This window comes from Panthera onca, chromosome A3, assembly GCF_046562875.1.
Source record: "Panthera onca isolate mPanOnc1 chromosome A3, mPanOnc1 haplotype 2, whole genome shotgun sequence".
NCBI lineage: Eukaryota > Metazoa > Chordata > Mammalia > Carnivora > Felidae > Panthera > Panthera onca.
The window spans coordinates 21,824,011-21,847,736 of NC_138341.1; the positions used below are offsets into that span (position 1 = coordinate 21,824,011).

The following is a 23,726-nucleotide window of genomic DNA, read 5'->3' on the forward strand; positions in this document are numbered from 1 at the left end:
CATAGGAGCCTTCTGAGTGTGAGCGCCTGGCACCTTTGCAGACCCACCTTTCACCATAAACAGTGAAGCTCACCCCTGCTCTTGCTTAAGGGAGTCACCCATTCCCGAGTGAGTCAGGGTCACTCACTTGGTGACAGCTGTGGCTCGCCTTACATGAGCTAAATTGGGAGTTGGAATGTCATGCAGATGCCCCTTGTTCCCTACCCCCATGTTAAAATTAATCTCCTCTCTGGGAAGTAAAGGACAAACAGTGCTGCCCATAGAGGGAACAAGAGTCATTTGGGGAACAAAAGAAATTTCCAGGGACAGAGTCATTCAGGGAGGGAGGGATAGATAAAGCTACATGTGTCTGGCTGGGTTACAGAGCAAAGAATAGAGAAGTGTCTGAAAACAGCTATCTGAGGACGAGGTGAATTGTTGGAGGAGGGGACAGGAGAGATAGCAGAGCTATTTCAAGAGTGAGCAGTAGAAGGGAACAAGAATCCACGGACGGTCTAAGCGAGGAAGGGTCCAGAGGCAGTGAGGGAAGGCCAGGACCAGGGCCGAGGCCAGGGCAGGCACGATCGCTGAGGGGATGAACTTCACAGTGGGTTTCAAGCCGCTGCTAGGGGATGCACACAGCATGGACAACCTGGAGAAGCAGCTCATCTGCCCCATCTGCCTGGAGATGTTCTCCAAACCAGTGGTGATCCTGCCCTGCCAGCACAACCTGTGCCGCAAGTGTGCCAACGACGTCTTCCAGGTGGGCCAGGGATGGGGAGGGGGGAGGGCAGGGCCAGGTGACAGAGTGCGGATTTGCGGGAGACTTGTCATCAGGTCAGAGCTGAGACCCCAGAAGGGGATGGGCAGAGTGCTCCGTGAGGTGGGTGCTGGCTGTCCTGGTAGAAGAGCAGAAGATTCGGGGTCCTAGTAGATCACAATGTAAGCATGAGTCAGCAGTGGCTCTGCAGGCTGGCTGACAGCCTATGTGTGCACAGACCGCGGCTGGAATGCCGGCATCTGCAGAAGAGAGAAGACCCCCATAGAAACCACTAACTGGGAGGGAGGTGATCCTACACCAGGCTGTGTAATAGTCTGTGCTAGACTCTGCACTCCAGTTTGGAGTTTCAGATTTTGAGAATGGTAGGGAAGGTTTGGAGAAAATATCACTGAGATAATGAAACATTAAAAAATAAGTCCTGTGAGAAAAGCTCAGGTTGCAACTATTTGTATTTGAGACAAAGTTCAGCACATCCTCTTTTGGGGCAGAGTTAGTGGGCAGGAGATTGGGAATTCTCCCCAACTAAAAGTTCACACCAGTGCCCCACTCCGGATTGGTTAATAAAAGGGCCTGCTGGTTAGAAAGCATTGTGGTCACTTAAGCAGAAAGAATGCAGAGAAATGCAACCACCTTTAGTTTATGTGAGGTCATGGGGCAAAGCATACGTAGCTAATCGAATTCACAAATGTCATTTTAGCTACTGGTTTCAAAAAGAAAAGCAGCATTTATCAAAATGGTTTATAAACGGGTTTTCTTTCTTGCCTTGTGCCACTGGAACAAAGATCACAGATCGTAAAGAGATCATAAAGGGGAAAGTTGTGTGCTCTTCCGTGCACGTGCGCGTGCACACGCACACACACACCTTGCGAGTGAAATAAAATCTCTGAATAGACCAGAGCTGGCTAGCTTAGTAGGCATGGCAGTGAGAAGGAACATTTGAACACATATCCTTCAACCATATCAGAATTCAGAAGGAAATAATGTTGAACACAAATGCTTTTTAACCTAATCAAGACTTTATTTGGTTCTTTCAGGGTAGTGTGTTTGGGAAAAACCAATGGGCTGGCTAAGTCAGCCATTCCACAGCTATGCTCTGTGACCCACCCTTTGCTATATGCCATCTTCCCACTGAGGCCCATTCTCATCTCCTATTCTGTGTGTCTAAACCTGCCATTACATTATTTGGCCCCAGAGTATCTCAAAGCCAGTGATTGTCTATCTCTGGGAAAGGCTGACTGCTCTCTGTCTGCTCACCTTGGACATCAAGTCATGAGCTAGAGGCTTCGCCTTGCCCACCATCTTAGTTTTCCCCTTGGTCTGAGTACCTTTCCTCCAGGCTGAGATGCCTAGGAGGGAATGGCAACAAGATTTTGCCATCCCTTCTCATTAATTTGTAGTGAAACATCCTGCCATTAAATCTTGAGATACATGAAAGCAAAGAGGAATTTCGAAAGTGAAGGTAATCTGTCCTATGAAAAAAAGTGGTCAGAATATTAAAGTGGGAGGCATATAGTGTCAGGCAGAGGGACCCAGAGACAAGTTCCCTATCTATAGGGAGGCTAGATGATGTTTAAGTGACCTCTCTCGTTCAAGTCAGTGCTCTGTACTCAGGCACACTGTTTTGGTTCCTTGAAGCTCTGGAATACTGGGACACCTGGGTGGCTCAGTCGGTTGAGCGACCGACTTCAGCTCAGGTCATGATCTCATGGTTTGTGAGTTCGAGCCCCATGTTGGGCTCTGTGCTGACAGCTCAGAGCCTGCAGCCTGCTTCTGATTCTGTGTCTCCCTCTCTCTCTGCCCCTCCCCCCACTCATGCTCTGTCTCTGTCTCAGAAATAAATAAACATTAAAAAAATAAAAAAATTAAAAAAAAAGGAGAAGCTCTGGAATACTGATTGGGCCCAGAGAGAAAGGGACTGGGTCAAACCCGATGCAGAATATTTAGGAAACAACAGGATCCCCAGAGGTTTGGGATGGTTCTGTGGATCTGGACTGATGTGTCTCTTTTTAAAGTGCAGAGCACCCCTGGGCACCACCCCCCCCCCCCCACCACCACCAAGGAGAAGAGTGAACAGCTCATTTCCTTGCTCTGCTTTATTTGGGGCAGCCTGGTGGGAGGCTGACCCAGTTCTTTGGCTGCACTTCTGTATATACATCTCAGTAGATCTCCCTCTGAAAGATGAGCATATTTAGTTTTTTCTCACATTGCCTCCACATTTTGACAACTGTAGGCATAATCAGATTGTCTGTTTTCTAAGTATGGGAACAAGCTTAGGACTTTTGGTAATTCTATCTTAAAACCATTTAAGAAGAATACCCTGAGAACATTGCCTAGAAAGTTAATAGAACTTATAAAAGTTATACCGGCATCTCTCTCTCTCACTCTCTCTCGCTCTCTTTCTCTCTCCCTCTCTCTCTCTCTCTCTCTCTCTCTCACATACACACACACACACACACACACACTTTCAAATAGGAGTTTGTATCATGAAAAGTGACAACTCCAGGCCCTCAGTTCCCTTCTCCAAATGGAGGTAGCCATTTCCAACTTTCTTGGGTATCCTTCCAGAAATTTTCCATGGATAGCTACATCTGAGTGTGGGGTGTGTGTGTGTTTAGACTCACTGTCCTACATCTGCCTTTGTTTGCTTTCTCTCGGTGGTTGTTCCATCTCTACACATTCAGATACACGTTTTCATTTTTAAATGGCTGAATAGTGCTGTGCTCCATTGTTCTGACTCGATCACAGTCTGTTTCATTGATCCTCTAAAACATTTAGATGGTGTCCAGTGTTTTGCTGTCTTAACAACTGCTGTGATGAACAACAAACAAGAATTTTGGGGAACTGTGGCGCACCTGGCTGGCTCAGTCTGTGGAGCAGGCGATTCCCGATCCCGGGGTCATAAATTTGAGCAGCACTTTGGGCATAGAGATTACTTAAAAATGTTTAAAAAAAAAAAAAAAGAACTTAGGGAATTGTGACTTTATAACATCAGGTTAACTAGAGAGTCAGGAAGCAAATTTGAATAACTAAAACATGTCATTGAAAATGTTGAATAGTATTTTTTTTTTTAATTTTTTTTTCAACGTTTTTTATTTATTTTTGGGACAGAGAGAGACAGAGCATGAACGGGGGAGGGGCAGAGAGAGAGGGAGACACAGAATCGGAAACAGGCTCCAAGCCATCAGCCCAGAGCCTGACGCGGGGCTCGAACTCACAGACCGCGAGATCGTGACCTGGCTGAAGTCGGACGCTTAACCGACTGCGCCACCCAGGCGCCCTGAAAATGTTGAATAGTATTAAAGGTTTGGGAGAAAGTCTTCCATTATCGTATTTTCCCAGCACAGTTACTTTCTCCTTTGCATATTACTTTCAAGCCCCTGTTGACATACGTATCTTTACATAGTTGCCATCACAATTTAACTAGTTTCCTTTAGAGCTGCAATACATCTCTCCTTCACCCTGACTTTAAAGAGAAAAGACACCAAAATACCACATTAACCCCCTCTAATTTCTCCCTCCCTCTTTCTCCACACTTGCACCCACTCAGCTACCAAGCACTTTGACTAGAGGAAAGCTGTTGGTGTGGGAATTTGACACAAACATCTTCCCATGCGTTTCTGTATTTGTAAACTCTAGTCACTTCTAAACTCCTTTAAGCAGGCCTTCAGTTTATTTTTGTACCTGCCTCCACTTCACTGTGGGCACTCGTTTATGAGCCGCAACCTGTTGTAATTTAACAGACAACCAGAAGGTTGTTGAGGAACAGAGTTTCTGGAGGGTGTCCATTTAGGGAGAGATTTGCAGATACGGGAATATGAAGAAAGGGGTCGCCGCCGCCTTCTGTAATAAAGGGCAGTCCAGGAAAGACATGCCCTCTGGTTCACTCCACCTTGAAAGCCAGTTTGTTACCAGTTCGCTGTGAGGACCCGCTGTCAGGCCTGCCTCCTCCACCACTTCCCCTGCTCCCGAGGGACCTCCCCAGCCCAACCATGGGTGGGTCTCCTTTGTGAGAAATTGGTTCACTGCAAGTTTGTGAACGGCATTTACCTTATGGCAGTGTTAGGGGTCTTGCTTACTTGACAGGAGAAACTGGGTTAGTGGAGAGCAAAAACCTAGCCCGAGAATCAGCTCCCGAGTTCTAGTCCCACCAGCCTCTTCCTTGATTTGCCGTGTGGTGTCAGTCAGGCTATTTTACCTCTTCAAGCCTGTTTACACATACATGGGTTAATAGGATACTTTAAACTGATCTTTTTTTTTTTTTTTTCATTTTTAATTTATTATATAGAGAGAAGCAGGGTGGGGGGTCACAGAGGATCTGAAGAGGGCTCTGCGCTGACAGCAGAGAGCCTGACGTGGGGCTTGAACTCACAAACCATGAGATCGTGACCTTAGCTGAAGTCAGATGCTTAACTGATTGAGCCACCCAGGTACCCCTAAACTGACCTTCAATATCCTTATAATTCTAACAATCTGATTTCACAAATTCAGGAAATTTTACTATGGATTTCCATTTTTTAAGTGTTTTCTGTTACCAGTGTCCTGACTTGTCTCACTCTTCTGATTTTTGATCTTCCTTCCAGCCAGTCTCCTGCCACAGACCCCTTGTGCCAGGCTCTTTGCTAAGTTCTGTCAGGCAAAGCTAACCCTCCACTCAGAATCCCTCTCCCACCCACTGGTGGCCAATATCTGGATTCTTCTAAGGCTCTTCAGCATTTCTCCAAATGTCTGATCTTCTGTCTACCGTTTTGCCATGGTTTCTCCAGTATATTGTGAAGGTGTGGCTCAAGGGACGTGCATGGTCCGCTATTCCTCATTGACGAGGTCGCCATTTTGGGGGAAATAGCCTCCAGCAACCCTCTTGAACTCACAGAGCATCTTTCTAGACAGAACATTTCTATTAGATGCTATGGAGTATTACAAAGAAAGGAAGCACCATACAGCCTAAAAGAGATAGCTCATGGAATGTATGCCATACAAAAGCCTGGAACATAGCCTAGAATTAAATTCCATTTATTTATTGCATTCCATTGTATCCTCCACAGTGAAGAAGGAACAGTTGTTTCATGACCTGTGGTTCTATGTGGTCATATACTTTTAGGATTGTTAAGCACTCTTTGTGAAACGCTCTATAATTTATAAAGTACCTTCACATTCATGATTCCATTTGAGTTAGATAGAATGGATGTTACTTCCATTTTACAGGGACAACCCAAGAAACAGGTTGTAGTCTTACAAAGGGACAGAGTAGGGACATAAATGTAGGTCTTCTGTTTCCTAGAGTGATGGAATTTTCTCTACACATCACCTCATTGGCACATGAAATTTTGCTTTATGGGGCTGGCTTTCTTGTGTAAAGGTAAGATTTAAGGAAAGAACAAAATTTAAGTGTGTAATAAAGCCTGTCAGTTATTTTCAGTTATATTGTTAGTCTTTTTAAAGTACAGGTCTATTGCCATATGCTTCTACACAATTGTTTACAAAAGCTTGTATCTTAAGATATTAATTCAAAGATGCATTATATACAGTGTAGTTTCATTGAGTTAAGAACAGGCCTATTCCCATATGCTTCTACAACAATTGTCTACAAAAACTTGCATCTTTTTTTAGTGTTTTTTTTTTTTTTAAATTCCACTTAGTTAACATACAGTGTTATTTCTTAGTCTTGAAATACAAAGATAAACAGAAGCAGAAGATAGGATTTTGCTACCTGGATATTAGTCAGCTGAGAAATCTTTAGTCCAATGTAGAGACTGTCAGCTATGGAAATGTATTAAGAAAGTTGCCATCTACACCTTAGTGTATAAAATTCCTGTCTGTCATGAGACCATGTAGGACTCACAATCAGGGCAGGAAGTAATCTCTTTTTGGACCATGGACCCCTTTGTCAGTTTGTGAAGCCTGTGGACTCTAAGGGCAATATGTGTGGTTTATGTGAGAAAAATGCTTTTATTTATTTATTTATTTATTTATTTATTTATATTTTTAATGTTTGTTTCTCTTGCAAGAGCATGAGATCAGGGAAGGAGCAGAGAGAGAGGGAAAGAGAGAATCTAAAGGAGGCTCCATCTCACGAACAGAACTGTGAGATCATGACCTGAGCCAAAATCAAGAGTCAGATGCTTAATCAACTGAGCCACCCGAGTGCCCCCCAAAAATGTTTTTAAATGCATATGTACTACAAAAAAGTTATATGTACTATATATGATTGTAAAGAAAATGGATTGCACTAGAACACAGCATCATTCTCATACATTCTCAACGGGGGTGATATTGCCCCAAGAATATCCATGGTATTAAAATTTTTTATTGTGATTGTATTTTAAAATTTTTATTTAGTTTTTGCTTTCACGTAAAACTTTTTCCCCCAGCTTCACTGAGATATAATTGACAAAAATTAGACATATTTAAGGTGTGCAACATGATGATTTGATACTGTGAAATGATTACCACGAACTAGTTAACACATCCATCACTTCACATGATTACCATTGTGAGCTACTCTCTTAGCAATTGCCAAGTATAAAATATATAACTAACTATTGACTATAGTCACCATACTGGACATCAGCTCCCCAGAATGAACTCATCTTAGAATTGAAAGTTTGTGCCCTTGACCAGCATCTCCTCATTTCCCACACCCCCCACCCCTGGCAGCCACCTTTCTACTTTCTGCTTCTATGAGTTTCACTTTTGTCGATTTTGGGTACTTAAATTTAATGGGGAAGGGATGGCTATTAGGGGCAAAAATGTCTTAACAGCTTCCTGGAAGGAGCAGTCATGAAAAAAGCCTGAGAAACACTGGAATATAATTACCAAAGTAATTAGAACATGTCTGACAGATCTCTGTCTCTCTCAGATCAATCAATCAGTCAATGATAAAGAACACGTTGGATAGAGTAATGTATGTGCTCCTTGATTAACACATTAAATAATGAGATCAAGCAGTGGGCCTAGTAACTACTATAGTTTAGAAGTAGTGATAAGCATAAATTATTTTTGGATATTCGATCAACAACAATACTGTGATGTGAAAATACCTGTGATTTCTGTTGGTGGCAAAGTGCTCTAAAATTGTGGTTTGTTGGGGCGCCTGGGTGGCTCAGTTGGTTAAGCGTCCGACTTCGGCTCAGGTCACGATCTCGCGGTATGTGAGTTCGAGCCCCGCATCGGGCTCTGTGCTGACTGCTCAGAGCCTGGAGCCCGTTTCAGATTCTGTGTCTCCCTCTCTCTCTGACCCTCCCCCGTTCATGATCTGTCTCTCTCTGTCTCAAAAATAAATAAATGTTAAAAAAAAAAAATTTAAAATTGTGGTTTGTTGCCTACATGTGTAATTGAGGGAAATGTCCAATTTATGCTATTTAATGAAAATAAAAATATGATTTTTTTTTCTCATCTGAGTTCACAGAATTCTGGTCATGGATCTTTTGGGGCTATGGTCCCCAGATTAAATACTTCTGCATTACAGGCATCAGCATCTTCCCAAGCATCTAGGCTTGAAATGCTAGAATAGTCTTTGACTTTCTCCTCTCCCCACAGCCCACCCACATTTAAGTGATTGGCCAGTCCTACTGATTCCACCTCTGGCATCCCCAGTCTTTCCAAGATTTCTGCCACCACCTGAGGGCAGGCAGGTGACTTGCACTGACTACTGCACTTGCTTCCCAGTTGATCTGTGCCTTTAACCTCTCTCTCCCCTCCCATCTATCCAAATTACCTGTGAGATTAATATTCACTTTTTTTTTTTCATGTTTATTTTTGAGAGAGAGAGAAAGAGAGAGAGCAGGGGAGGGGCAGAGAGAGAGGGAGACACAGAACTTGAAGAGGGCTTCAGGCTCGGAGCTGTGAGCACAGAGCCTGATGCAGGGCTCGAACTCACAAACTGCAAAATCATGACCTGAGTGAGCCAAAGTTGGACGCTTAACCAGACTGAGCCACCCAAGCGCCCCGAGATTAATATTTACTCTTATTTTCTCTCCTAGTTCAGAAACCTTGCCTACAAAATTAAGTTCAGATCCTTACCCTTAAATTCAAAGCCCTCTGTGATTTTACCACAATTAAAAAAAAAAAAAAATTAAAAGCCCTTCATGGTAAAACCCACCTTTCTAGCCCCCACCCCCACCCCCCACCATGACTCCCCTATTTGTAACCTAAAATCCTATAGTCTCTCTGGTTTCCTGAAACTCTTTCCTACCTAACCACCTGCTACCTGTCTACCCTGTCTTCAAATGGTATCTTCTTGGGGGCACCCGAGTAGCTCAGTCAGTTAAACATCCAACTTCAAGGTCATGATCTCCCAGTCCGTGGGTTCGAGTCCAACATCAGGCTCTGTGCTGACAGCTCAGAGCCTGGACCCTGCTCAGGATTCTGTGTGTCCCTCCCTCTCTGCCATTTTTTAAAAATGGTATCTTCTTAAACATCCCCTCCTCTGAACTAACAAAGTTTTTTACCGTTCTCCTGCTGGTTTATCTTCCTGGCGTTTATGGCACTCCAGCGCCCCCTCTCCATTTATGTCAGTACTGAGCATTGCAATTTTAAAAGGTAAAGTTTTTTTCCAAACCCCAAAATCTTTGTACAAAATTTGGAATTTATTAAAAAAAGAAAAAGAAGAAGAACCGAATAATCCACAATTCTATCAGCCAATGACAGTTACTGCAAAAATATTTAACTTTTATATTTATGCATTTTAAAGGTAATTCAGAGTCCATAGAAATTTGGGAAATGTAAATGACTACAAAGAAAAATTTTAAATTACCTGTGGATCCCATCACCCATTCCTAAATTAGGATCCTACTGTCTATATTGATTTATGTCTTGCTTTTTTTCATCTAAAATCATAACATGAAGGGTCCCTTGGTGGCTCAATTGGTTAAGCTTCCAACTCTTGGTTTCTGCTCAGGTCATGATCTCACAGTTTGTGGGTTCAAGCCCCACATCGGGCTCTCTGCTGTCAGCACGGAGCCCGCTTCAGATCCTCTGTCTCCCGGTCTCTCTGCCCCTACCCTGCTCACACTCTCTTTTTCTCTCTCAAAAATAAACAAACATTAAAAATAATAATGAAATTGTAACATGAATATCTCTCCATGTTACAAAGAACTCTAAGATAATTACATAATAATTCCATTATAACTCATTTAATTGCTCCTCTGCTGTCAAGCAACCAGAATGTTTCCTATACGAAAAAGAAATTTTATTGTTTATTATGATTACAAAAACAATACAGGTCCATTGTATAAAATCCAAACCTCATAGATAATGCAAATGATAGAACATGTAAATCCATCTAAACACCCTAGAACTAGGGGCTCCTAGCAGCTCATTCGGTAGTGTGACTTTCTTTTTTTTTTTTTTTTAGGTAAGCTCCACCCCAAATGTGGGGCTTGAACTCACAGAGCACTTGACTCTTGATCTCAAGGTTGTGAGTTTGAGCCTCATGTGGAATGTGGAGATTACTTAAGAATAAAATCTTTTTAGGGGCGTCTGGGTGTCTCAGTCAGTTAAGCATCTGGCTCTTGACCGGTTCAGTTCACGATCTCACGGTTCGTGGGTTCGAGCCCCGCATTGGGCTCTGTGTTGGCAGTGCAGAGGCTCCTTGGGATTCTCTCTCTCTGCCCCTTCCCCACTTGTGTGCTCTGTCTCTCTCGAAGTAAATACATAAACTTAAAAAAATAAACTCTTTTTTAAAATGTAAAAACAAACAAACAAACACACTAGGACTATTTCAGAGATGGGATTTCAGGAACTGTTTATATCAGGCAAGAAGAGGGCGCTCCAGGGCCAGCTGGGGGAGGCACAAACAAGTGAGATACTGAATCACAGGAGTCAAAGTTAAAGAGGGGGATGGTGGCCTACATGGTGTGAGAGGGGAAGGTTGTTATAAAAACCACCAGCTCCCTTCCTCGTCCGATTAGGGTGTCTGAAATTCTTACCATATTATATCAGTCAGTGCCCATTGCTCCCAGAACATCAGCCCTTGAAGGGAGCAAGTGCTAAGTACAGATCCCTCTTTTTAGATCTGAGGCAATTGAGGCCCTGAGAGAAATTATTTTCCTAAGGTCATAAATGGCAAATCCCAAACCAGATCTTCAGATCATTGCTACTTTCCCTATATAGTGCTGCATTAAATGCCTTCTGTTAAAATGCAGAGATGTTACCAAGAAAGGGTAACCTTTTTAAAAAAATGTTTATTTGTTTATTTTGAGAGAGAACATGAACAGGGGAAGGGCAGAGAGAGAGGGAGAGAGAATCCCAAGCAGGCCCCACATTCAGCACGAAGCCCATGTGAGGCTTGATCTCATGACCATGAGATCGTGACCTGAGCTGAAATCAGAGTCAGACGTTTAACCGACTGAGCCAGCCAGGTGCCCCAAGGGGTAACCATTTTATCCACATATCCAGTACAGGTGACTTTCTCAAAGTAGACACCCAGCATTTGCAAAAGGTTTGGGACACAAGACAAATAAGTTTCAATTGAGGAGGGCGTCAGGAAAAGAGAGTGACTCCTCAGACTTCCTCTCACTTAGCCTTCCTGATTTTTGCCATAGCTGGGTACCACCTGTGCAATGGTTGATTATTTCCTTTAAAGGGGCTCACTTTTAAAGCTTAAATATTTACTTTATCTTCATTCTAAATGACATAATCCTTGAAAAATCCCTAGTTATATAGGCTGGTTATTTTTTCTAATACGCATTAAAATCAACACACAAAAATTGAAAAAAAAATTTTTTTTAATGTTTATTTTTCAGAGAGAGAGAGAGACAGAGTGTGAGCAGGTGAGGGGTAGAGAGAGAGGGAGACACAGAATCCAAAGCAGGCTCCGGGCTCCAAGCTTTCAGCACGGAGCCCGACGCAGGGCTCGAACCTACAAATCACAAGATCATGATCTGAGCCAAAGTCGGATGCTTAACCAACTGAGACGCCCAGGTGCCCCAACGCACAAAAGTTTTAAATGTCCATCCTCATACCACCTGAAATCATCATGCCTTCATCAGTATGTATACCGTATTTAGGGAAACACTGAGTTAGCTCATGAGGAACACAGAGAGGGCCTCTAAGCAGCATGAGTGCGCCATGAGTTAAAGAGCCTGGGAAATCCAAAAGAAACTTAACTATTTCATTACTAGAAATTTAGCCCTAGTACCAAAGGGCACCTTTGATACATATACCACAGACTGACTAGCAAAGGATATGGGGTGTGGTGTTGGAGGCGGGGGCATGGCTGAAGCAGTCACAGAAAAGAGGGATGCCCTGGAGGTTAAGAGGAAAGCCAGCCAGCCAGAGGTAGGATGTGGCAGAAGGAACTGAGCTTTGGGAGAGGGAGGAGACCATGGGACCAGTGGACACTGGGAAATCTGCAGTCAGCTGCGGTACCTGCTTCAGCACCAGCCCTTAGCCAAACTGCAAAGAAGGCAGACGTGCAACCCTTCCCTCCCACCTGCCTGCCGGTGTCCTCTCCCCAGAAAGGTGCTCTTCAAACAAAGGATTTAGAGGAGACTGCCTGATACTGCTTGCCTCTCAGACCCCTGGGGCCCAGGAGAATGGCAGTGATTAGCCGATGGGATGAGCTGCTAAAATGTCTTTACCTGGTGAGGAAGTGGTGAAGAGGTAGTGGGCTTCCCGGTCCACCCAAATCTGCTTCCTTGGCCCAGATGTCCCAAGTCATGATTGCTTTTTTTTTTTTTTTTTAACTGTTTTTATATTGTGGTAAAATGCACATAATATAAATTTGTCATCTTAACCATTCTTTTTTTTTTTTTTAAGTGTATTTATTTTGAGACAGCACGAGTTGGGGAGGGGCAGAGAGAGAGGGAGAGAGAATCTCAAGTAGGATCTGTGCTGCCAGTGCAGAGCCCGACATGGTGTTTGAACTCACAAAATCACAGTATCATGACCTGAGCCAAAACCAAGTCCGATGCTTAACCGATTGAACCACCGGGGCACCCCAATTATCTTAACCATTCTTACGTGTGCAGTTCAGTGTCATTAAGTATATTCACACTGTTACGTATCCAGAACTTTTCATCATTCCAAATGGAAATTCTGTACCCATTAAATAATAACCTTCCGCTTCCCTGCCCCTCAGCCCCTGGTAACCACCATTCTACTTTTTATCTCTATGAATTTGACTATTTCAGGTACTTCATATAGAGGGATCATACAGTATTTGTACTTTCGCAGCAGGCTAATTTCAGCTAGCACAAAGTCCTCAAGGTTGATCCACGTTGTAGCACGTAGTCCTGATTGCTTTTACCCTGTTATTTTCCACTATGATCTATGTGACTTCCGCCAGTGTCTCCATTCTACTTCCTGCTGTAGTGTCATGAGTGAATTTCGTTTCTATGTTTGTAACATATTTTACTTGATTTCTTAATTCTGCCATTTCCCTTCACTTCTCCCAGCTTTGATCACTTATATCTCTTCTTTAATCAAAGAGACTATGTTTTCTTTCTTTTTAAAAAAATTTTTTTAATGTTTATTTATTTTTGAGAGAGACAGAGACAGGATGCGAGTGGGTTAGGGGCAGAGAGAGAGGGAGACATAGAATCCGAAGCAGGCTCCGGGCTCTGAGCTGTCAGCACAGAGCCCGACGCGGGGCGCGAACCCACGAGCTGTAGATCATGACCTGAGCCGAAGTCGGACGCTCAACTGACTGAACCACCCAGGTGCCCCTGTTTTCTTTAAAAGTGTTAGATTGAAATACTGTGTCTAGAAGCAGTTCTTCTCACAAAGCATATTCTTCGTCTGTCCGCTGCTTGCCATGCTTCCTTTTTCCTTTTTTATTATGTCCGTTTACATCTCCCGTTGGATCCCTTCTGCTTACCATTCCTCTTTGAATCAGGGCAGTTTTATCTGAGGCTGAGGATGAATTCCTTAGTCAACCTTCCGTCTACCTTGGCTTTCTTCCACGGTCCACTGAAGTGTAAACTGGCTAGCTGGATGTTCCCATTGGTTTGCCATCTCTGTTGCAAGCCCAGTCCTTTGGCTTCTGTGGTGAATTAGAGGGGTATGACCCGGATTAGCAGGCAGCTGAGTGGCTCCATTTGGTTATATCGCCTCAGTATGTTTTTCACACAGAAATCTGGGGAACTAGCTAGTCTGAGGGCATGTGGAGATCCATGGGCGAAGGTCTCCCTCAGATTTGAGCGATTTCCTTTCCTTTTCACAGAGAAACAGGTTATTCTGGTTGCAAGCCGGACCCCTGTATTGCTCCATGGCACAAGGGGTTTTGGGTTGATGGGTCATATTTTGTTTACCACAGCTCAAATAATCCACAGTTGCACAGCTCACTTTTAGGTTGTTGTTTCCTTTGTTAAGGGTTGATGTTTGGCCTTTTACGACCCTAACTAAAATCTGTTTTACCTGAGATTCAGAGGGGCGAATGTTAGCTCTGGGCATCATCCTTCAGGTGGCCTAAATTCTACTCCATCTGACAATGTACTATATTGATTTTTTTTTAATGTTTATTCAATTTTGGGAGACAGAGACAGAGCACGAGCAGGGGAAGGGCAGAGGAGACACAGAATCCTAAGCAGGCTCCAGGCTCCGAGCTGTCAGCACACAGCCCGACACGGGGCTCAAACTCACGAACTGTGAGATCATGACCTGAGCTGGTTGGATGCTTAACTGACCAAGCCACCCAGGCACTTCTAGCATATTGATATTTAGAATGGACCCTGGGGTTAGAGTGCCTGAGTTCAAATATTGGTTCTGCCATCTGTTATCTGATGACCCCGTACAATTTATTTAACACCTTTGGGCTGCAATTTCCTATCTTTGAAATGGGGCTAATAGTAGTACCTATTTCAAGGGTCGATAAGAGGTTTAAATGAGTTAATACAGATAAAAGAGCTTAGAGAAGAACCTGGCATAAAGTATGTGTCCAGTTAGCCATTGTCACTATACTTCCTGTAGTCTTAGGGGGTTAATGTTCATGTCCTCCACCATATTTACAAGAAATCCTTGAGGGTTAAATTCAATAATGTCTGGGAAGTCCATAGCATGGTGCTTGACACATAATCGGCCCTCAAAACATGAGTTGAATGTTAAATAATGAGTATAGAGGAAGGGGGGGCTGTGAGGGAGGAAGGTGGAGGAGAGAGGCTAACTCAGAAGTTTGTGCTCTGGGCTAAGACTTTAGCCCATTCAAACATTCAAACCCATTTCCACCCATTCAACCATTTCCTGAGCACTTTTATATGCTAGCCACTAGCGAATCAAAGAGAAGTAAGATCCCTCCAGGAGTTGGCAGGCTTGGAGTTCTCCCAACACCTCCTTGCTCACTTGGATTCTAAGTAATGAAAGGTCATTGTATTAAGTAAGCAAAAGCTCAGTGGTCTTACACTTTCACCCACACCCTAAACTCAGCAGGATTTATATACAATTGCAGCTACTGAGAAAGACAAAGGCACAAACGCAGCCTTGGATAATCTCAAAGTAATCGGTTCTGGCCTAATGTGTTAACTTCTTAGGATTCACAAGAAATTCCCCCAAAATGTGAGATTTGTGACATGCCAGTCACTCTCCCCAGTATAGGCTTGCCCACTTCCCAGAGGCCACATTTCCTGCCTTGCCTACATCTGTTGCTTCTAAAGGTTCAAAGAAGACTGCGGACTTGCCCTCTGTGTATCCTGGGTGCTGTTGCACACATAAGGGTCCCTCTGGCTGATGTCCAGCGTGAGGATTTGGAGAATTTCATCAAACTCACCTTCAGGAAATACATCTAAGTTTTCAAAGTCACAGGTGACTGTTCTCTTCATTAGTCTCTAGGAGTCCATGGCCTTCCAGCCAGCTAGGACTAAGTTGTGCTTAAGTGACAGAAAACCCAAAATAGTAATGACTTAAAGAAGGTAAAAAATGTGTTCTTTCTCTCAAGCAAAAGTATAGGTAGGCAGTCCAGAGACTCCCTCCTTTTTTTTTTTAATTTTTTTTTTTCTTAATGTTTTTTATTTATTTTTGAGACAGAGAGAGACAGAGCATGAGCAGGGAAGGGGCAGAGAGAGAGGGAGACACAGAATCCGAAACAGGCTCCAGGCTCTGAGCCGTTAGCACAGAGCCCGATGCAGGGCTCGAACTCACAGACTGTGAGATCATGACCTGAGCCGAAGTCGGACGCTCAACCGACTGAGCCACCCAGGCGCCTGGAGACTCCCTCCTTTTATCTTTTTTTTTTTTTTTTTTTTTTTTTTAATTTTTTTTTTTTAATGTTTTTTATTTATTTTTGAGACAGAGAGAGACAGAGCATGAACGGGGGAGGGGCAGAGAGAGAGGGAGACACAGAATCGGAAGCAGGCTCCAGGTTCTGAGCCATCAGCCCAGAGCCCAACGCGGGGCTCGAACTCACGGACCGCGAGATCGTGACCTGAGCCGAAGTCGGACTCTTAACCGACTGAGCCACCCAGGCACCCCTCCCTCCTTTTATCTTGTTGCCATTCTCATCCTGTGACTACCTCATGGAGCCACATGGCTGCTTCAGCTGGAGCTACTCCATCTTCATTGTAGCCAACAGGAAGGAGAAAAGAGTAGGGCATATGCCCCTTCCATTAAAGATACTTCCTAGAAGTTGCATAAAACATTTGTCTACATCCTGTTGGCCAGAATGTAGCCACCTGGTCATACTCAGCCGGAAGGGAGACTTGACACAGAGTCTTTTTTGTTTTATTTATTTATTTATTTATTTTATTTGAGAGCGAGAGTGAGCGAGAGAGAGAAAGCACAAGCAGGGGAGGAACAGGTTGAGAGAAGGACAGAGGATCCAAAGTGGGCTCTATGCTGACAGCAGTGAGCCCCGTGCAGGGCTTGAACTCAGGAACCGTGAGATCGTGACCTGAGCCGAAGTCGGAAGCTTAACCAGCTGAGCTACTCAGGTGCCCCGGACACACAGTCTTTATTCCATGTGTCTTGCTAAATACTCAGAGGCTCTATTACTGAAGAAGAGAAGGTGAATACCGAGGAACAACAAACAGTCTCTACCAGTTTTTTCTCTCTGCTGCTGTCCACAAGTTGACTTTGTGGTCTTCTCCGAAGACAAGCCTTCCTGTTCATACTTTCTGACCCCTTGGGCTTTCCACTTCCACTTGCACAAGACTGTGTCTTTGCAGTGTCTCCACAATGTCAGCTCTTTGCCCAACTCCACAGGTCTTTTCAGTTTCAGAGCCGCGGGTGGTCTAGCCACCCCCACCTCTGTGTCTCAGTTCTAAATTCCTGGAGAGAAAATGTGATTGGTTCTGCTTGGGTCAGGTGATCACCTCCTCAACTCTGAGCCAGTCATCTGTGGCCTGGGCCATAGTGGGGTTCTCCCTTTTAGGATGGGAAGGAGCAAGTTCTCTAAGAGGTATAAGTGATGAACATCTCTCATAAGTCTGCCTTCCAAGCTTAACTCTTGTCATAACCCTGCCTGCCAAATGTAGTTGTCAGTTTGCTTGTCCTTAGGGCAGGGTGGCTTTTGTTCATCTTATCCCCAGAGCCTCGAAATTACCTGGCACCCTCAATATTTGTTGTAGAGTGAATAATCCAGTGTAGTCCTTAGTTTTCCAGACATCGAATGCTTGCTCGAATTTACATGGTAGAACAGTGTGAAGGGCAGCACAAGAACACAGGACTCCTGGCTCCCAGTCTCTAGGATGGTTTCCTAGGAATTGCCCGGCACGATGTGGCCTGTGTGCCCCATTGTTCAGCACTTGTCTGGGCTTCCCTGCTGAGGGTTACAGAGAATCTCCCCTAGCTGTGGTCTGTGAAAGCCCCAGGAGGACATTGGCTGCACCTCACAGAGTCCATTTCCAACCTCAACCTTCCTGCCAATGCCAATGTCTCCCCACACCTGCAGGTTGGGCCCCATTAGGGAGACCATCCTGACTGGGCCTTGACCAAAGTCGGGCTCTGGATGCAGGGACACTTAAGGAGTAATGAGCCAAAAGTGGGAAAGAAGATCTCCATGGCCACCCACCGTTTTCAGAGGAGGAGGACCTCCCCAAGGAACGGAGCTGATGCCTCCCCTTCCACCATTCTCCTACATTTTATTTCAGCCCCCACAACCTTTCCCCCTGCCTCCTCCCCGTTCCTCCATGCCTCACCGTGCGTGTTCTCTCATGCTACTTGTCCCTACAGGCCTCGAACCCTCTGTGGCAATCCCGGGGCTCCACCACTGTGTCTTCCGGAGGCCGTTTCCGCTGCCCATCTTGCAGGCATGAGGTTGTCCTGGACAGACATGGTGTCTATGGCCTGCAGCGAAACCTACTAGTGGAGAACATTATCGACATTTACAAACAAGAGTCTTCCCGGTGAGCTGTCAAGACCTCTTGTCTCTCGAAGGGGCAGGGCCTGGGACACAGAACAGAGAGGGAAACCAATCAACCAGAAGGGAAGGGCTGAAAGGATCAGCCTCTTTAGAGATTAGAGGACTGGACCCTGGGAGGGGGAGGGATTTGCCCCAGGTCACCCAGCTGAGGCATCTCAGATCCTGGGCAGGGCTTCACCTGTACCCTCTCCACCTGGGGGAGGGGCTGGCAGTCCACCAGCAAGGCCCTTGCCAACCTTCTATGGCTTCCTGCCCTGTGGGACTTCCCTGGCCCCCTGGAACAGATGCTGTTCTTGGATCTAGGCCTCCTCTACCCCTTAGCTCTCTGTATTCCTCAAATGAAGGGCACTCTGGAAGTCGCTCACCTGCCCAGCCCCAGCTCCAGCTGTGATTGGTGGTTGGTGAGGGCTGAAGAGAAGGTGTTCATGGGGGCCTGCACTTGTGGGGTCCACCTCCCCCCAGCCTGGCCCCTGACCCTTCCGCCACCCTGCCTGCTCCCCTCCAGACCACTGCACTCCAAGGCTGAGCAGCACCTTATGTGCGAGGAGCATGAAGAGGAGAAGATCAATATCTATTGCCTGAGCTGTGAAGTGCCCACCTGCTCTCTCTGTAAGGTCTTCGGTGCCCACAAGGACTGTGAGGTGGCCCCCCTGCCCACCATTTACAAACGCCAGAAGGTATCAAGCAGCAGAGGGAGCAGGCATGTGGGACCAGAGATAGGACAGCCTTTCAGACCTCATCCTGTCACTCCACTTGGGTTTAAAAGTCACTGCACTTGGTTTTAAAGGCAGGCAGATCAGGGGGTGCCTGGGTGGCTCAGTCAGTTGGGCAACTGACTCTTGATTTTGGCTTAGGTCATGATCCCAGGGTCATGGGATGGAGTCCTCCCTCATGCAGCCTGCTTGGGATTCTCTCTCTCTCTCTTTCTCCCTCTCTCTCCCTCTCCCTTTCTCCACCCCCTGCTTCTCCCCTATTTGCTCACATGGCACTCAAGCTGTCTCCTCTCTCTCTCTCTCTCTCTCTCTCTCTCTCTCAAAAAAAAAAAAAAATTATACACACACACGTAAAGGCAGGCAGATCAGGGCTACAGTCCCAGCTCTATGCATGACTCAGTGTGACCTTAGGTAAGTCACTTGACCTCTCTGGCCCTGACTTTCCTTGCTTGTAAAATGGGGATGAAAATGCCTGCTTCTGAGAGTCGCTGTAAGGACACAATTAGATCATGGAAGATGTGAGCAACTTCAGTTTGGTGGCCTAGATGCTCTCCGGGCCCTCTCACTACCACACAGCTAGATTCGACATAAAACATAATTTAAAAATTTTATCAGTGGGCACACAGAAAGTAAAGGAAATCTCCAAGTGGGGGTGGAGTGGGGTGAGGAAGGGGCAGTAAGCTGACCACAGAACCCGGGGTGGTAAGCACAGAAAGGCCAGACTTCCCACGGGGTAAATGCTGGCAGTATTACTGAGCCAGAGGGATGAGACTACGTTGGGATGAGACTGTGTCTTCAGACCTCTGTAAGGTGGACACCTGAACTGAAGAAACCCAGGTTAAACTGGGATCCCAGGAACTAAGGTAGTCGGTCATGCCACCTGACTTTTGACAAAAGCGAATGCAGATTCTGCCTGGAGGAAAACACCCTCAATTTAGGTATTTGGGTTTTCCTTAGATTAAGAACAACAAAATATCAGTTCAAAAGTGAAGATACAGAAATAAATGTACCGCATGAGTGCAGGCGGTAGAAACAAAGTACAGATCAGACCTCTGAGGAATTCAGATATTGGAATTATTGTTTTTAATTTTTAAAAATTTTTATTTAAGGGCGCCTGTGTGGCTCAGGGGGTGCCTGGGTGTCTCAGTTGGTTAAGCGTCTGACTTCGGCTCAGGTCGTGATCTCCCGGTTGACAAGTTCGAGCCCTGCATCAGGCTCTGTGCTGAGAGCTCGGAGCCTGGAGCGCTTCGAATTCTGCGTCCCCCTCTCTTTCTGCCCCTCCCCTGCTCAAGCTCTGTCTCTCTGTGTCTCAAAAATAAACATTTAAAAAAATGGAAAAAAAAAAGAAAGAAAATAGTTAAAAAAAATTTTTTTTTAATTTATTTTGAGAAAGAGAGAGTGGGGAGGGGCAGAGAGAGAGGAAGAGAGAGAGAATTCCAAGCAAGCTTCACACTGTCAGCTCGGAGCCCAATGCGGGGCTCAAACCCATGAACTGTGAGATTATGCCCTGAGCCGAAATCAAGAGTCAGACGCTTAACTGACTGAGCCACCCAGGCACCCCTCAGATATTGGAATTATTAAAGAATAGAGTATCACTGTGTATAAAATGCTTTTTTAAAAACATGGAATAAAAAGGGTGCCTGGGGTGGCTCAATCGTTTGAGCATCCAACTTTGCCTCGGGTCATGATCTCCCAGTTTGTGGGTTTGAGCCCCGCGTCCGTCTGGCTCTGTGCTGACAGATCCGAGCCTGGAGCCTCCTTTGGATTCTGTGTCTCCCTCTCTCTCAGCTCCTGCCCTGCTCTCTCTCTCTCAAAAATAAATAAACATTTAAAAAATGGAATAAACAGAACAGGCAACAATAGATTATCAAAAATGCTGATTTAACAAAGAACCAAATAGAGATTTTAAAAATGAAACTCTAGGGGCGCATGGGTGGTTCAGTTGTTAAGTGTCCAACTCTTGGTTTCAGCTCAGGTCATGATCTCCTGGTTCGTGGGTTTGAGCCCCATGATGAGCTCCAAGCTAACGGCACAGAGCCTGCTTGGGATTCTCTCTCTCCCTCTCTCTCTCTGCCCCTTTCCTGTTCGCTCTCTCTGTCTCTCAAAATACATAAAAATATTTTTTTAAAAAGGAAATTGCTTTAAAAACTGAAAATATAGGGGAGCCTGGGTGGCTCAGTCAGTTAAGTGTCCAATTCTTGATTTCATCTCAGGTCTTGATCTCACTGTGCATGGGATGGAACCCCACATCAGGCTCTGTGCTAGCAGCATGGAGCTTGCTTGGGATTCTCTCTCTCTCTCTCTCTCTCTCTCTCTCTCTCTCTCTCTTTCAAAATAAATAAACTTAAAAAAATGAAAATATAATTGTTGAAATTTCTCAAGAGAGAATTAGCAAACAGGAAGTGAGGCCTAAAAAAATAGCCCAGGATGCAGCACCGGGAGATGAGGATGAGAAGCTGTGACACATGCCTCCTCAGAGTCACAGAAGGAGAAAATAAAAAGAATGGAGAAGAGGCAATAGTATCCTAACAGATAATTACAAAGAATATTTCCAAATTGATGGAAGACACGAATCTACAGATAAAGCACTTAGCCCGAGGCCTGGATGTTTGGCAAATGTCTGCTCCTTTCTCATTTGGTGGTGGAGGGGCTCCTCTCTCCGCCTCCCTCCAGAACCCATAAATGGGCTTCCACACTTCTTAGATGGTTCCAAGCCATCTAGATCTCTGGAATAGCCCTGATGGTGGGGTGGAGGGGGCGCCCTGGCCGGGGTGGGAGGGGTACGGCTCTAGGCAGGGCCCCCCAGTTCTAAGTGCTGGCCTGTGTGTGTGGCAGAGTGAGCTCAGCGATGGAATCGCAATGCTGGTGGCCGGCAACGACCGCGTGCAGGCAGTGATCACACAGATGGAGGAGGTGTGCCAGACCATAGAGGTGAGCCTGGGATGGGAGGGAGGGGAAATTTCTGGGTTCCTGGGGGGTGAATCACAAGTGGTGGGATATGCTTAGCCAAGCTGCTAGGTTTGAGTCCCAGCTGTGCCCCTTGCTAGCTCTGTGACTTTGGCCCGGTCACTTCACTTCTCTGTGCTTTGTAACTATAGTGACGGATGGTAACTAGACTTGTGATCCCTTCACAATATATACAGATGCCGAATCACTACATTGTACACCCGAAACTAATGTAATGTTAAAAGTCAATTATATCTCAATTTTTAAAAATCTTGTAACGGTTATTACTGAGAAGACCCTGCCCTTGGCTGCACCTGTATGTCTGCCGCTATGTGGGGTACTTTCTTGGCTCCCGGTGGCTTCCCTTTGGCAGGGAGTGCTCTCCCGACCAAGAAGGAGTTCTCACCCTTGCTCCCCTCTTTCAGGACAACAGCCGGCGCCAGAAGCAGTTACTAACCCAGAGGTTCGAGGCCCTGTGCGCGGTGCTGGAAGAGCGCAAGGCTGAGTTGCTGCAGGCGCTGGCCCGCGAGCAGGAGCAGAAGCTGCAGCGCGTGCGGGGCCTCATCCGCCAGTACGGAGACCACCTGGAGGCCTCCTCTAAGCTCGTGGAGTCGGCCATCCAGTCCATGGAGGAGCCACAGATGGCGCTCTACCTCCAGGTGGGCCCCGGGGGAGGGAGGCAGGCCGCAGAGTGGCTGCCGTGGGGGCCCGGGCACCCGGAGGGCACCACCTGGAGGGCGGGGCTCCCGTCTTACCTCCGGCACCCGTCTGCCCCACTTTGCCTCGGGCGAGTCACCCCCGTCTGAGCCCACCTGCTCCTCAACGAATTGGGATACGCATCCCCTCCCACCCCGCGGGACTGTGGGCACCAGAAACGGGACTTTGCCAGCTCTTGGCACGGTGCTTACGCTCCCCCCTCCTTTCTTCCCTGCAGCAGGCCAAGGAGCTGATCAATAAGTGAGTAGGCCGAGCGGGAAAGGCAAGGAAGGGGCTGCCGGGGCTCCGCCGCCGCGCGGAGGGGGTTGCGGGTGCGGGGGGCGTTTCCAGCTGAGCGGCTGCCGCGCCGCAGGGTCGGGACAATGTCGAAAGTGGAGCTGGCAGGACGGCCAGAGCCGGGCTATGAAAGCATGGATCAGTTCACCGTGAGCGTGGAGCACGTGGCCGAAATGCTGAGGACCATCGACTTCCAGGCGGGTGAGGGACGCAGGATGGGAGGGGGAGGCAGGCCGCGGGGACCGGGGGTCCAGAGGGGCGCGGGGGGGGGGGTCACGACCAGAGAACGGGACTCCCACCTCACCGCGCTTTCCTTGGGGCCAGGCGCTTCTGGGGAGGAAGAGGATGAGGAGGTGGCGTTGGAGGGGGAAGAGGGCAGCGCGGGGCCAGAGGAAGAGCGGCCGGATGGGCCGGAAGGTGAGTGTGGCCTGAAAGGCCTGGCGGGGCTGGCCCTACACTCCGGTCCCCTCTTCGATGATGGCCTTCCTGTGGCACGGGGATCGCTGGGAGCCTCCCAACCCCCGGCAGGAGGGGCGCGCCCCCTAGCGCGCGTGCAGAAGTACACTTTCCCACCAGCCTTTACTCTTGGGGCTTGGGAAGACCGAATTGGGTCGGGAGGTAGAGGAGAAACCCACTGGAGAAAGTGGGTGAGCTGGGGTCCGGAGCCGCCAAGTACCTCCGGAGCGCCTGCCCACCGAGCTTTCTTTCCCAGGCACCGGCGGGCACTGACCCGCCCCCCCCTTTGGGGAGCCCGCGCACCTGGGGCCTGGCGCTCGGGGTCGCGGAGGACCTGCGCAGAGACCACCGCGCCATACAGCTCGGCGCCCCGCCGCGGGGGAGGGACTCAATAAAGGGCTAACGAGTCCAAACTCGCAGCTCCTTTCACTGCTCACTCTCAGCCTCGGCTTCGGAGGCGACCCCACCATCATCCCGCCCTTCTCCCGATCTGGGATCATTGGGGGGGGGGGGGGGGGGGGCGGAAGTGGAATGACCCCTGTAGGGCACGGGTTCGCTAGCCCAGTGC

At 46.8% G+C, this 23,726-nt stretch overlaps 1 protein-coding gene across 1 annotated transcript; it reads left to right on the forward strand.

Annotated features, from left to right (window-relative positions):
• Positions 1–227: 227 nt before the first annotated feature.
• On the forward strand, positions 228–23,571 carry TRIM54 (tripartite motif containing 54). The gene is made up of 9 exons (XM_078444852.2): positions 228–742; positions 17,861–18,033; positions 18,556–18,727; positions 21,599–21,694; positions 22,135–22,368; positions 22,644–22,666; positions 22,779–22,903; positions 23,027–23,119; positions 23,415–23,571. The coding sequence occupies exons 1-9, from the start codon at positions 575–577 to the stop codon at positions 23,429–23,431; spliced, it is 1,101 nt and encodes a 366-aa protein (XP_078300978.2). The 5' UTR covers positions 228–574; the 3' UTR covers positions 23,432–23,571.
• Positions 23,572–23,726: the final 155 nt, after the last annotated feature.

Bases quoted from the DNA above. Each gene is read 5' to 3' on its own strand.
- TRIM54 (XM_078444852.2), top strand. From the start codon at position 575: ATGAACTTCACAGTGGGTTTCAAGCCGCTGCTAGGGGATGCACACAGC. The intron at 18,034-18,555 runs GTGAGCTGTCAA...GCTCCCCTCCAG, and splicing joins TACAAACAAGAGTCTTCCCG to ACCACTGCACTCCAAGGCTG. The intron at 22,904-23,026 runs GTGAGGGACGCA...CCTTGGGGCCAG, and splicing joins GACCATCGACTTCCAGGCGG to GCGCTTCTGGGGAGGAAGAG.